General features: G+C 41.4%; 1 protein-coding gene across 1 annotated transcript in view; it reads right to left on the reverse strand.

The window, feature by feature from the left end:
• The window catches only part of DEUP1 (deuterosome assembly protein 1), a 65,933-nt gene that overhangs the window by 5,650 nt on the left and 44,888 nt on the right, over window positions 1-15,395 (reverse strand). The window contains exon 12 of the mRNA XM_034759584.1: window positions 1,126-1,351. Coding sequence (XP_034615475.1) covers window positions 1,126-1,351 — 226 coding nt within the window. The remainder of the gene's footprint in view (window positions 1-1,125; window positions 1,352-15,395) is intronic.

Here is a 15,395-nt window from a genome sequence, read left to right on the forward strand (position 1 = left end):
CATAGACCTTGCCTACAGGCTGTCTGGGAGCAGAAATTTTTCCTCTTGGTTGCTATGGGGAGAACTTGCCCTCCCACAAGAGTCAGAGGGCTCCAGTGAAGTTTTCCTCCTTGCTCTACAAGTTGTTGAAATAGGGGCCCTATGACTAGGGGAGGATCGGGCGAGGGGGCCAGGATGGGTTTTGAAAAACTTACTCTATGACCCATGCCACAGATACGGGCCCGGTTTCAATGAAGGCAGATTCCAAACGTTCTGCTCAATTGACCTAGCCCATGCGCTGGCTGGGAGCTAGTTTCCCTTTGGCCTGTTGTCTTTGTCTGCCATTTACTGTGGGGGGAGACAGGGAGGAAAGGTGCTGTCCTTCAAACCCATTTCAGAGAGCCAAAAGAATTTTTTTTTCCCCGTTTAACAATGTTGAGGACACAAATCTAAAGCCAATGAAGAAATTGAGACACACACACTCTCTCTCTCTCTCTCTCTCTCTGCAAAAGTTCTGCTACAAAGGGAGCCCTGGAGTCTGCAGCATGTACAGTTTGGAGGCAGAGAATTCTGGGCAATTCTTCTTGATTGGCAGTCCTAAACTCAGGCTTGCAGCAAAGAAATGGTTTGCCCCCAGTTGCCATGGAGATGGGTAACACCCCACTGTGAAGAGTGACGTGGAGAGGACTGACAATGCTATAATTTTACTCTTTCCCTTTAAGAAAAATAGAGATTACAACATTCAGGATTTTCTCCTTCATGTTTGGATACAATAGTTTACACCTAGAATAAAAGGTACACAGATTCCTTTCATTGTATCCATTAATCTACTTCTAAAGGAAGTTTATTTTTCTAACAGCACATTAGGATCCTTATTAGAGTTGTTATGAATTTACTGTGATAGAGTTGTTAAAGCAGGGTGCCCCAGCTGAAGGCCATATTGGCAACTTGCTAAAAGCCTGAAGCTCACACCTTATTTTCATAATAGCGGTGATAACCACCATCACCATTAACACTGAGGTATGGCTGAGCATGAAATATACCATAACAGCAAGTGTAAACTATATTATAGGAATCCATGAATCACATTTGGCCTTTAGACTGAACTTTGGCCACCTCTGTGTTTAAAGTAAAATAACTACTCACCATTGGGTTGACTTCTTCCACACTGTACACATGGCTCAGTAAAACATCACACCTGTGCTTTTCAGGAAATGGGCTGTTGTAGTGTGAAGGATATAACATTGGTGGTGATGGAGATTTACCATCTAGTTTCTGGTCATGATTTCTGCTAAGTCTCTGAGATGATAAGCTGCTGCCACTTTTAGTACCAATGATATCACCTTGACCATGTAGAGTAAGATTTTGGTTTCTGTAGAGATATAGATAGTGGGTTGTGCTGGTTTCATTTGCCATTTAATTTTATTTTGAAAGTTCTAAAATAATAAAAATAATGTTTTCAAAATATGAAGACCAGTTAAACTATGAAATATAGTGGTTAGGCCATGGTTTCTGTTAATATAATTTTGTCATCTTTGCTTTTCAAACTGCTTCAAGTATGAGTTCCATGATGGATATGTTTAAATCAGCTTAAAACACTAGTGGGCATGGCACTTTCAGAGAATGACATTAATCTCTGAAATTTATTCCCCACCTTGGTCTGATACAGACCAATGTTGTTGACCTGCAGGCCTGTTAACATCTATATTTTCTCATGCTTTAACTGATACAACGAGCTACAATATGAGAGTGTAAGAGAGATAGGAAGGGGAGACCTTATTTATGGTGTTTGGGTTAGTGGATTTTGATTCATTCAAATGTCTTATGGATGTAAATACATGCAGGTGCCTAGGATTTATAATAATAATGAATGGAGATATCCCATCTCCTAGAGCTGGAAGGGACCTTGAAAGGTCATCGAGTCCAGCCCCCTGCCTTCACTAGCAGGACCAAGTACTGATTTTGCCCCAAACGGCCCCCTTGAGGACTGAACTCACAACCCTGGGTTTAAGAGGCTAATGCTCAAACCACTGAGCTATCCCTCCCCCCTAGAACTGATGCTTTTAATAAATCAAATTAAAGCTTTAGCATGTGGAGCCCCTGATCCTGCACCATTAAACTCAATAGGAAGCTTTGCCATTGACTTCAATGAGCGCAGGTCAAAACAAGAATGAGAAAAGAAGAAACATTTAATACATATTTAAACTGAATAGGGGTATTTCTTTCTCTAACAATAATAACTGAAGAACTTCAAGCTGATTCAAGAATCCTTCAAGTACAGTATTATGGTACTCCATAATCTTTGGACCCTATTGACTGTAATCCATAGTAGATGTGAAATCATATGTTTTTTATCTACCTGAAGATCAGTCAAGTAACAGCTACTGTAATTAACTGTTGTATTAGAAAAGAAATCTACTTGCTACCCATTGCAAACAAATTCTCTTGGTAGCTGTCTGAGCAACTGCTAAAAACATATTGAGAAATAGCATGCAGTTTTGATTTCTTCTTACTTATACACATGCTTTCTTAATTAGAATAATTTCCAGTTGTATCTTTATTTGTAATATGTACCAAAGTGTGAAAAACAGAAAAATCTGATAACCTCATTTTTTCTTACACAGCAGGTTTTTCTCTTAGAATACTTTTCGTAGTGGTAAAAGTTTCCACCATTGTATTAAAGTCTGAGCTTATTACAAAGAAGGGTTCTGCTTTTGTAGGTAACATGGAGTACTCAATACCTACTTTAATTAAACACTATAGCAACAGGGCCAGCTTTAAGCCGATTCCCAGGAATGGGGCCCCGCGCCTAAGAGGGCCCTGCAACGTCCGGGGCTGCCAGCGGAGCAGGAAAAAAAAAAAAAAAAGGCCGCATCCTGCTTCTCCCCCTCCCTCCAGTGCTTGTGCCGCCATACAGCTGATCAGCGCAAGCCTGGGAGGGAGGGGTCAGGAGGAGGAATGCGGTGTGCTTGGGGAAGATGCGGGGCCAGGGCGGGAATTTGGGGAGGGATCCAATGGGGCGGGGAGGAGGCAGAGGGGGGCGAGACAATTTGCGTCTGGCGTGGGGCCCCGCACCTGCTAAAGCCGGCCCTGTATAGCAATCCTAAATTTGTATACCAACTTAAATCCCAAAGGATCCCAAAGCATTTTACTAATATAATATACTAGTATACAAACTTTGACAATGATTATGTTATCTCTCACTGAAATACCAACACCTCTGTGGTAAAATCTGACAAGTGTTCAAAAGAGCACAACATTATCCGGTACAAGGGAAATTGGCTTAAAAAAATAGTCTCCAAGCATGGAGTGAAGGTCCCTGTTCCCATAGCTAAGTGCAGAAAGGAAGGAATTGAGACAGGGACCACACAGACCTGGTATAATCTCATTTTGAATATTTGATGCTGTAAGGCGGTGTCTATGCAATAATACTAGGAACTTTTAAAATACTTTTTAAATAGAAGTTCACTGGTGCTGGAGTTGTGGGGGCAGGGAGCATCTCACAAGTGGGAATATGTAAAGGCCACCTCAAAGAAGTAATGAAGAAATATCTTCTCTAATTACAAATGAAGTGGGGATTAAAATAAGCAGTGTGTAAGTACAATTAGAATGCTGTAATTATTATCCACTCCAAGATGAGATACTCTGAAAGTAAGACACTCAGAATCATTTAATGTTTACTCTACCTTTGGCAGAATTTTCCACTTTACTCCTTACCGCTCACTGAATACATACAGTTTGCTCTTTGGTGTACAGAATAAATCCTCCCCACCCCACCATTTTAAAGCCTATTTAGTCCACTGCTGGATTAAGGGCACAGTGAAGAAGCCGCCACGGTGATGAGAGCTGGCATGAATAATAAAAACATGGAATTGCTCATTTTGTGTTTTGACCTTTTTGAAAGTAATTTCCTCTAAAAGCCCACAGCAAAGGTCTCTGTGTTCTGTTTTTTCAAACCTGATTCTCTATGTATTTAATAATAGTTATTACTGATTTATATTGAAATTTACTTCACAAAGGCCAACATTTCCAAACCTGCGGGTCCACAGTTATAATATTTTTTAAGATAGTAAAAACAAAAAATATTTACATACCTAAATATAGATGGCGTAATTTTTCAAAGATGCTTAGCAACCGCAGTCTCCACTGAAGTCAATGGATCTATGCTGTGCACTAACTTTGAAAAACAGGCCACCTATACTTAGATGCCTTATTATGGATTTTGTAGCCTAACTTTAGACATTCATGTTTGATCATTTTGACCTTAAATTTCTGCCAATTCAATCTACCATAATGTGTAAAAACAGAGTTTTAATTTTAATACAAGATTAAAGGTATGAAAAGATGTGAAAAATTGTGAAAACATGACTATTTGTTTATACAGGCAAGTCAAATTCTGAAAAGGTGCAGGTTAACCATTTATCAAGTTTTCGCATTTTGCTTATTATTTGTATTATCATTTGGTCTAGGATGGAATCATTAATTTAGGCTAGGTCTACACTACAGGGGGAGGTCGACCTAAGATACGCAACTTCAGCTACGTGAATAGCGTAGCTGAAGTTGCGTATTTTAGGTTGACTTACCTGGCTGTGAGGACGGCGGCGAGTCGACTGCTGCCGCGCCGCCGTCGACTCTGCTTCCGCCTCTTGCCGCGGTGGATTTCCGCAGTCGATGGCAGAGCGATCAGGGATCGATTTTATCGCGTCTTCACTAGATGCGATAAGTCGATCCCCAATAGATCGATTGCTACCCGCCGATCCGGCGGGTAGTGAAGATGTGCCCATATACACATACAGCATAGGAATAACTTCATTGTTGTGGTGGAGACAAAGTAATCCCCATCCAACTGAAACTGCAAGGGAAATTTACACAGGCAAAATGTAATAACCCCAACTGTAATTTGTAGCTTGATACTGTTCCCTCTGAAATCAATTACAAAAGCCCTAGTGACTTCAATAATACAGGATCAAGTCCCTAGACTGTTTTCCAGGGTTAACATTTTGACTCTTAAGAAACAGAACCAAGGGATCTTTAATGCCCACAAGTGGTCATACTTTGGTTTTATGTCTCAGCTGAAAGACAGTAGCGTAATGCCCCTAACATTAAAATTTTTTGGAGAAGTTAGAGAAGAATGCCACCACCTAAATCACTAATATCACTTCCTGCAACATCCTGGATTTCCCTGGGGGGTCTCCCATTTAGCTACTGACCAGGCTCATCCCTGAGGTTCTGGTGGAAATATAGATCATGGTGGTATGGCTGAAAGCATTAAAGAATACACTTGAATGAAGGCTCCTTTTCCATTATGCAAACATTTCCAGAATTATGAATACAAATAGCAAAAACAAACAAACAAAACCCCCAAAACAAAACAAAAACATCCAGCATGGCATCTGGAAATTACTACTTAAAAATAAGAAACCCACCAACAGCACCACATGTTTCTATTTTTACTATCTAAAAAAATATATTTTTGCCCTTTCTCCTGTGTCATAATTACCATGGAAACAGAAGAGCAAATTAAAACAGAAATAACATAATTATGTTCACAATAAAATAAAACATGTCCTAGCCTCAAAATAAACCAGCAACAAGTTCATCTGCATACATCTGATGATTGAAAATTTAACTGTAGTCTGGGAACACAAAATTAGAAGCATACAATGGACCTGATTTTCAAAAAGTCTGGTATGTTAATGTGCATACAAAATACATGTGGAATTTGCACATTTGATTTGCATGGACAATTATCATATTTGTAAACACAAGTACCCAGTTTGTGCATGCATTTATGGCAACTGAATATGTAAATTAGACTTTAAACTGGAAACACGCGGGCCCTTTACTTCTTGAAAACCAGACCCAAGATTTACCAGTTAAAGAGCCATCACATATTTTAGTAGCTTCATGACCTACTCTGAGAAATTTTTGGCCAGCCACAGAAGCCCTAAATCTCTTAGCTCATGCAAATATGTTCTCTACTTTCATGTGCAACAACTACAAAGTTCTGGCTCCTTCAAACCTGACACTGCACTGCACCAACACATAAGCATAAACAGGCGCTAATTCAGGGTACTGCCCCTCCCCCCCTTTGGTGGAATGCTAACTAAAGTGACCTCAGTTACAAACCGATCAGGGAAAGGTGCTCATGTCACCCATTGACCTTTGCATTTTGAAATTCTAGTGAAAGTGGGGCACAAAGGAGTAACCAAAAAACTGTTCTATAATGTCAAAATTGGTCACACTTCCAAGTGCTTAACACGTTAATTAGAATTAGTTATATTTTATTTTGAAGTATTTGTTTAGATTTCTATTCTGAGATGTTATGGTTATAAAAAACCACAGGTCTATATGCCCACTGGGTTCTTCCATTGCCTCTAACACTACAAAAGTGCCTAAAGGCCATATTTTCAAAGGAGTTTTTCGCTCCTAAAGATGCAGACGCCTAGTGGGATTTTCAGAAGTGCTTAGTGCCTAACTCCCATTGGTTTCAATGAGAATTAGGTGCCTTGGCACTTAAAATATCATAATGCCACTTTAATCCATGGTATTACCTTAGACCTTAGTCCATCCCGTGTTTTGCTGCACATTGGGCTACCCACATTTGCCATCCTTGCCTGTCAACTGCCCTTCTCTCCAAACTTTCCCATTTCATGTTGAGGTGCTTGATGTCATTCAGAACTGTTTGTTTCCATGTTATTCGCGGTCTTTCCCTCTTTCTTTTTGTGTTTTCTGGCTTCCATTCAAGGGCGGTATTTGGTAAGTGTTCTGGTATTTGGTAAGTCAGCACATGTCCTAGCCACTGATGTCTTCTTTGGTAGATTATTTGTGAGAGAGTACCTTGTCGAGTAATTTTTCTGACTTCTTCATTTGTCTTCCTATCTCTATATGTTATTCCCAATATTCTTAGACATTTGTGATGAAATGCATCCAGCTTTTTGCGTATTGTTCTTGGTAAGTTGCCATGTCTGACTGCTATATGTTGTGATGGCAATAACAATTATTTTGTACACATTCAGTTTTGTCTTGAGGGAGATGTTTTTGAGTTGCCAGATGTTTTTGAGTCTTCCAAATGCAGCGTTTCCCTTCCTGATTCTTCTTATTCCCTTGGAACTAGTACCATCTTGGCTGATGGTCCTTCCAAGACATGTAAAATTGTCCACCTTCTCCAGTTTCTTTTCTTCAATTTTGATTTCTGTCCCTATAGTGCCCATTAACATGACCTTAAATACTTTGTGCAGTTCTGGTTACCCCATATCAAAAAGGATGTAGTGGAACTGGAAAGGGTTCAGAGAAGGGCCACAATGATGGTCAAGGGTACAGCGTGGCATCCATAAGCGGAGAGACTAAAAAGATTTGGGCTGTTCAGCATAGAAAAGAGTTGATTAAGGCGGGGGGATATGATAGAGGTCAATAAAATCATGAATGATGTGGAGAAAGTGAATAGAGAAGTGCTATTTACCCTTTCCCACCATAAGTGCTAGAAATACGGGTACTGGGGGTGCTATCACACTTCCTGGCTTGAAGTGGTTTCCATCATATACAGGGTTTAGTTTGGTTCAATGGCTCTCAGCACCCCCACTATATAAATTATTCCAACACCCCTGTTTCCCACAATACAAAAACGGGGGTTTCCTTATGAAATTAAAAGGCAGCAGGTTTAATACAAACAAGAGGAAATACTTTTTCATACAATATCTGTGGAACTCACTGCCAAAAGTGATGGCCAAAAGTATAACTGTGTTCAAAAAAGACTTAGATGCGTTCATGGAGGATAGTTTCAGTATAGGTCCCTGTGATGAAGCAGAGGAACTACCAGCTGGCATAGCAAGGGTTAAAGAAAACCTTTGGGTTCAGCTAGCCCTGCCATGCTATACTTGTTGGTGAGGGGACTTCCTATTCTTCAGAGCCAACCCAGCAAGACCAAACCGCATCCCAACCAGATGAGGAGCCCCCTCCATTACCTGAGTCAGAGATTCTGACTCAGTTCTCCAACTTTGTGGAAGAGCAATGGGTAGACAACACAATGAGCTGAGCATACACTCAGGTGGCGGCAATGAATGAGGAATCTGTCGAATCCCATCAAATGGGACTGTTCCCACACTTTGAGATTCAGGGTGACCATCTATATCGCACAGAGAAAGACTGAGAAACTGAGGAGGTTTGGAATCAGCTTTTGGTGCCCCGACCCTACTGGAAGGAGGTTATGCAACTGGCCCATGTGATACCCTTCACTGAGCACCTTGGAAGGGCACTAGCTTGGATTCTGGCCCGTTTTTTTTGGCCTGGGGTCTACAAAGATGTGCTGGATTTCTGTGCCTCATGCCTGGAGTGTCAGCTCACTGCTTTTGACCAACTGAGAGAGCCTCCTTGATTCACCTCCTGCTTATGAGTGTACCCTTTGAGTGGATTGGAATCAACATAGTTGGCCCACTGGAGAAGAGCGCTACAGGATACCAGTTCATTTTAGTTGTAGTGGACTACGCAATCTGGTACCCAGAAGCTGTACCATTACGCTCCATGAACACCAAAACTGTTGCCACAGAACTTATGAAAATCTTCACTTGAGTTGGGATGCTATAGGAGATCTTAACAGATCAAGGAACAAACTTGATGAAGCAATTTTGCCATTTACTGAAAATCAAGACCCTCAGGATGTCTGTATACTATCCCCAAATGGACGGCCAGGTGGAGTGCTTTAACAGAACTCTAAAAAAGATGCTCCAAAGGTTCGTCCTTATGGATGTCTGACACTGGAACCAGTTACTTTCTCCTCTTTTATTTGTGATGTGAGAATCTCCCCAGTCTTCCATTGGCTTCTCACCATTTGAGCTCTTATATGGATGGCAACCATGAGGGACTTTGGACCTCATTTGGGAAATGTTAGAAGAGCAGTCATCTCTTGAATCTTTAGGCTCATTTTCCAGGGAGAACCTCCTACATGCCCAAAGCACTCAGGAAGCAGCCTACAATAAATGGGCTCTCCTCCAGGAGTTTGAACCTAGTGATCAGGTACTTTTGTTATTGCCCAGCTCTAACACAGCTCTTAGCCCACTGGCAGGGGCCATATGAGGTGATCCGACACGTAGGACAGGTGAACTACGAAATCAGACAACCCAACAAGCAGAAGGTATAACAAATCTACCACATGAACCCTTTAAAACCGTGGAAAGCCCAGGAAAGCCTACTAACTCCTTACCCACCAGAGCCCAAATTAGGCCCACAGGCTGCCAAGGTCTCAAAGCCAAGGGTGGTCAAGATTGGGGACAACCTTACTCCAGAACAGAGAATCCAGGTTCAGCAATTGATCACCTCCTTCTCCTCAGTATTTGCTACCCAACCGGGGTGAACCCATCTGATAACCCTCAATATTCAGATGGAACCGGAAGTTAAGGTCAGGGAAAACCCTTACCCTCTTGTCCATGAAGCGAGAACTCCAATCAGTGCTAGAGTGGGGTGTGATCGAAGAATAATTTTTTGACTGGAAAAGCCCTTTAGTGCTGGTCCCTAAACCTGATGGGACCACCTATTTCCGAAAGGTCAATGCAAAATTTTACACGTACCTGATACCTTGCGTTTATAAACTGCTTGACCAGCTAGGGAAGCCAGAGTACATCACCACTCTGGATTTAACAAAAGGGTATTGGCCGATCCCCCTCACACCTGAATCCAGAAAAAAGACAGCTTTCTCTACCCCCTTTGGGCTCTTCAGTTCCAGACAATGCCCTTCAGATTGCATGGGGCCCCAGCCACATTCCAAAGGCTAATGGAGAGAGGCCTCCAACCCTACAGCCAGTATGCCGCCGCATACCTAGACAACATTGTGATCTACAGTCAAGACTGGTAGGACCATCTAAAACACGTGACGACTGTGTTGCGATCTCTCAAGGAGGTTGGCTGGATGGCAAACTCCGCTAAATGTCACCTCGCAAGGATGAGACCACCTACCTCGGGTATACTTTGGGAAAAGGCACAGTACAACCCTGTTCAGCAAGGTTAAGGCCCTCCAGGTGTGCCCCCCACCTTTCTCGAAGAAACAAGTATACCGTTTTTTAGGACTGGCCAGATACTACCACTGATTTACTCTAGGGTTCTCAACCATTGCAGCCCCTCTTTCCGATATTCTCAAGAATAAGAGCCCAAAAAAGATCCAGTGGACCAGAGCCTGGGAGGAGGCTTTCAAACCCTGAAAGTCCAGTTCTGCCAAGAACCTGTCCTATATAGCCCTGACTTCACCAAGGAGTTCCTGCTACAGATGGATGCTTCGGATGTGGGCACAGTAGCAGTTTTATCACAGGTAGTAGGAGGTGATGAACACCCATTCTGTACATTAGCTGGAAACTGTTCCCAAGAGAGAAGGCTCACTTTGTAATTGAAAAAGAGGTATTGGCAGTAAAATTGGCTATGGATTCGCTATGCTATTACCTTCTGAGCACTCACTTCACTCTAGTCACCGACCATGCCCCTCTCCAAAGGCTACATGTCGTGAATGATATGAACCCCTGAATTATGAGGTGTACCTCTCCCTCTAGCCCTTTTCCTTCCACATTCAATACTGGATTAGAAGAGCCCACCTGAATGCCAACTTCTTTTCCTGGGATGGCGGAGAGTAGCTGTGGGGGACTTATAGGAATTAGCCCAGGACAGCAGGTTCTGACTCTCCACCAGGAGAGACACCAACTGTCCAGGGGTTGATATACACAGGGTCCTGAGCTAGGACCTGGGGGAGAGGGAGGGCCCAGGTCCCCCTACCACTCGTTCAGCCTTAAGGACTAAGACTACTCAGCCCAGCAGGCGGCTCAGAGCCTGGTGATCTAACCACTAGGTCACCTGGCCACCCAAGCCCCGTCACAGTCCGCATGCTTGGGGCAACCCTAAACCTCTGACTGCCAGAAGCTGGGAGGAAAAGACAGGGGTGGATCTCTCCAAAATTGCCTTGTTCTGTACATTCCCCCAATGAAGCTGTGGTATTGGCCACTGTCAGAGACATTATACTGGGCTAGATGGACCATTGGTCTAACTCAGGATGGCAGTTCTTATGTTCTTAGGTCTAGCTGAACCTTCATGTGTCTCAATACCTTTGAAAATATGGTCCTAGAGGGCTATCTGCATCTTTAAGTGCCTAAATACTTTTGAAAATATGGCTCTTAGTCTCCTAAGCTCTAGATGCACAATAAGAGCTTAGACTTAGCAATACAGGGTATATCTATACTGCAAAGAAAAACACGTGGTACCAATTCTCAGAGCCTGGGTCAAGTGACTTGGGTTCACGGGACTTGGACTGAGGGGCTAAAAATAGCAGTGTAGGCCATTCCTGCTTGGACTGGAGCCCAGGCTCTGAGACCCTACCACCTTGCTGGGTTTCAGAGCCTGGGCTCCAGCCCAAGTCAGAATGCCTATACTGCTACTTTTAGCTTTGCAGCCCGAGCCCTGCAAGCCTGAGTAAATTGACCTGGGTTCTAAGACTCGGTGTCATGGGTCTTTTATTGCAGTGTAGATATACCCACAACATCTAACTTTTAGGCATCCTGCCACCTAGTGGAATCCACAGCTCCAAGTTAGGTTCACAAGCTACCATAAATGCATGAGAAGAATTAGGAATCTAAGAAGAGAATTTACATAAACCAGCAGGCTGAGCAGGGAGTTGCCTAAGCTAGCCAGTAGGAAATGTCAATGAGAGGGGTGTGGCCTAAGCCCTATTCCTCAAAGGGAGTTAGTCACTTACTTAACTTTGGGCTGGAGGAAGTGCCCATGTGCACTCTGGATTCACAACTATGAGCCCTCTCCTGAGGTTAGATGCCTAAACCAGATCAGACCTTTTTCCACAAAAAACTGAGGAGGAGCTATCCTTCTTATTTCCTAAAATCCAAATGGTTAGCACACTCACATAGAAAATGGGAGACCCAGATTCAAGTTCCCACTCTGCCTGATTTGGAGCAGAGACTTGAAAACCAGATCTCCCACTTCTGAGGTGAGTTCCCTAACCACCAGGCTATAGGATATTCAGCAGTGGTCTTTGCTCTCGCTCTCCCTCCTATTGAAGCTATTCTACTTTGTATAAAATACTAAAATATTGATTGGAGCAGGGACTGAAACCTGGGTCTCCCAGGTAACTACCCCACCCACTGGGCTATAGAGTTTCTCTGTCTGACCCAATGAATATTTAAGTATCTTATAAAAAGTGGACCACATTTCTTACTCAAAGTATCCCAAATTACATTACAATAACTTTAAATAGTATATACTGGTGTGTTTGTGAGCAGTCTTCATCTTCAAAAAACAAACAAACAAACAGATCCTGGCAATTTCCATCCATTAAAACTAACTTTAATCCCTAATAAAACTGAGAAACAATTAGTGGGTTTTCTCCTCCTCTGTTAAGGGTAATGGAAGCATAAACAACAAATCATGCCAGAAAAATTGGACTGGTTTTTGATTAAATTACAAGATTAATGGATGAAGGGAAATTCTGTAGGTATATATCTAAGTTTTAGCAAAGATTTGGGGACGCATGTGTCTGACGAAGTGGGTATTCACCCACGAAAGCTTATGTTCCAATATATTTGTTAGTCTATAAGGTGCCACAGGACTCTTTGTTGCTTTTTACAGATCCAGACTAACATGGCTACCCCTCTGATAAGTAAAAGAATAAAATTCTAAAAATATTTAAAGCTCTTTTAGAAAATAACCATACCTCCCCTTTTACAGTGGCTAGCATACAGCTAGTGCAACCAAAAACAATATATCATAAATGTTATGATTAAAAATAGCAACAACAATACATTGACTTTGAAAAGGAAATTTTAGTCTGAAGAATATAAGAAGATAATTAGACAAATGTATTATTTTATTGCACTAGAATAACTTTTAGAAAGTAGAAATAGCCACGAATTAAATACACAGGTTCAGAAAACCTAAACCTTATAATATCTGTGGCTGCAAATTATTTAAATCTTTACTTCCTGGAATTTTGCCGTTGCATAGGTTCTTCAAATTGGTATAATCACAATTTTTATCTTTCCATTCATTTTTACTTTGCTATACCGCATAAAGTATGACAGTAAGTAGTTTGTTTTTCTTTTAATTAACTATTTTAATTGTCTTTTAATTTTCAATTTAATGTTTATTATATATTTTGGGGTAATTCAGTTCTTCACTGGCTAAAATGAATTGAGAACTATAGATATTTATACAATATGCTTTTTTTCTGAGTCTGAATTCACTATTTTTCCCTTAATAGGGAGTTTAACATTATAATTTATTCAGGACATCTGAAATGCTGTTTCTTTTAAAAATCAGGTCACTGAAGAACACCAAAATCAGACAAGGCATTAAAATGCATTTAATGAAACTTCCAACAAATGAAACTGGCAGGACACAAGGCTCTGCAGCAGGAGTTGTAGTTCTAACTGCTTATTAAGATAATCTCCTGCAGAGCAGTTTACCTCTCATGTTGGTTTGTATATTCCCCCACTGTGTTGTTTTATCAGGCAGTATTAACATAGCCTGGACTATTTTGCAAAGTGAGTAGCAAAAGAATAATACAAACAGAATACAAAACAAGGTTTAAAAAAATCAGTTAAAATACGCTATATTCAACTTTTTGTGTATCTAAACATACAGAACACTAGTAGGAAATTTCTAGGGTATTATTTCTTATCAAATTCCTACTGTCATCCAGAAAGGGGTAACAATTTGACTCAGATGTACTGAATGGGGTAATTGATATTATCAAATGCAAAAAAAAAGTAAGATAAAAGGTAATTTATGTGGATTTGTTGGGAAACTATTGATATAATTATGACAATAAAGAAACCCATCCATGCATAACTAGAGTTTAATTCCATAACTGACATTGTGTAATGAAGGAAGTTATGCAGCAAAAAAATTTGAGGCCTTTTGAGCTCTGTCATGGGCACTTCTGGCGATGTAATAGTAATAAAACCTGACATCCCATAGGAGTTGTTGTGTATGTGAAAGGAATGTGTCATGTAACGTCTCTACTGAAGCCTATGTCACACACTGCAAAATGTATGTACAGATAATATGTAAGGAGTTATATATCTATACTGAAAATTATGCTCTTAAATTGATAAGTTTCTTTTAGGCAGGAAATGCTTATCTACCTCTCTGGCTATATGTAAACTAAAGTATCCTATCCCTCACAATGAACACATATTTACAGTCTGAGCAAAATGCTAATCAAGTGATTGAAGACTCTCCCCAAGAGATTATTACAGGCAAAAACAAGCAGCCGGGGTTATCCTGTTTACAAGTGAAAACAATGGAACTATTTCCGGGGGTGCAAAGGTACATCCAGGTACCCTTCACCTAGGGGACAAGCTGCTAGCTGGCTGTTCTTATGGATGGAAGATCACAACCAGTCTGGCTGTTTAACACTGGAAGAAAAACTTTGGATGAGCTATCCTTTAAGAGACAGGAGAATGTCTTGTTAGTTAAGTTTAAGTTCTAGAAAACAAGTTATGGTTTTATTTTATACATAACCATTTGTTTCCATTAATTCTACTTGCTTCTTCTAGAATATCTGTTCTTTGATAAATAAACTTTTACTTGTTTTCACTGTAAACAAATGGAAGTGCTGTGAGTCGAGCAGACATGAAACTGGTAAGTTGGATGCGCTATTGCACTGGGAGTAGTGTATCTCTGAATTCTGTGAGCATAGGGCTAGTCACTCCAGGAGGAGTGTTGGGGGATTGGAGTGTGCCTATTGCTTGCCTGGTGAGACACAGCCAAGGCTGCGTGGGCTGAGAGGGGAGCGCTTTTGTTGCCTGTGGCTGGTGGAGTCAGGGAACTGAACCCTGGAAGACACAAACAAGGCTTCTTCCCTCTAAGGGCAGCTGCTAGCAAGGTGCCTCACAACCCTGGGTACCCTTGGGAAGTGTCACAGCATCCCACCTTCTCTTGTACCCAAGAGCTCCCTATATTATGTAGCTATCCAACCGCAAAAGGCCTGTGAGCATTTGTCCATCCCTACTGCTACAGTGACACCTACATGCTGTCTCAGGAGTAGGAAAGGACCAAATACCAGCTGGGAATAAGCCATTAAAAAAATTACTTGCCTTGTACATAGATGAGCGTCTGATGCCTGAACTTAGGCAGAGAGAGGAAGGCCCTCTTGATACCCAGGTATCTTTTGATGGTCAGGACTCACAAATACTTCACTTCTGCTACACAGGGCTTTAACAGGAAATATTTCTTTGCACTGAGTACTCATAAAGCTTATTAGGGATGAACCCATTTTCTTGTTAACAAATTGCCTACCATACCTTAAGGAATTGCCTTTCTGGTGGCCGAAACATGAAGGGGCATATGAATGTTTAGCATATGTGGCACGTAAATACCTTGCAACACTGGCTACAACAGTGCCATGCAAACACCTGTTCTCACTTTCAGGT

The sequence above is a fragment of the Trachemys scripta genome, chromosome 1 (genome assembly GCF_013100865.1).
Source record: "Trachemys scripta elegans isolate TJP31775 chromosome 1, CAS_Tse_1.0, whole genome shotgun sequence".
Lineage (NCBI taxonomy): Eukaryota > Metazoa > Chordata > Testudines > Emydidae > Trachemys > Trachemys scripta.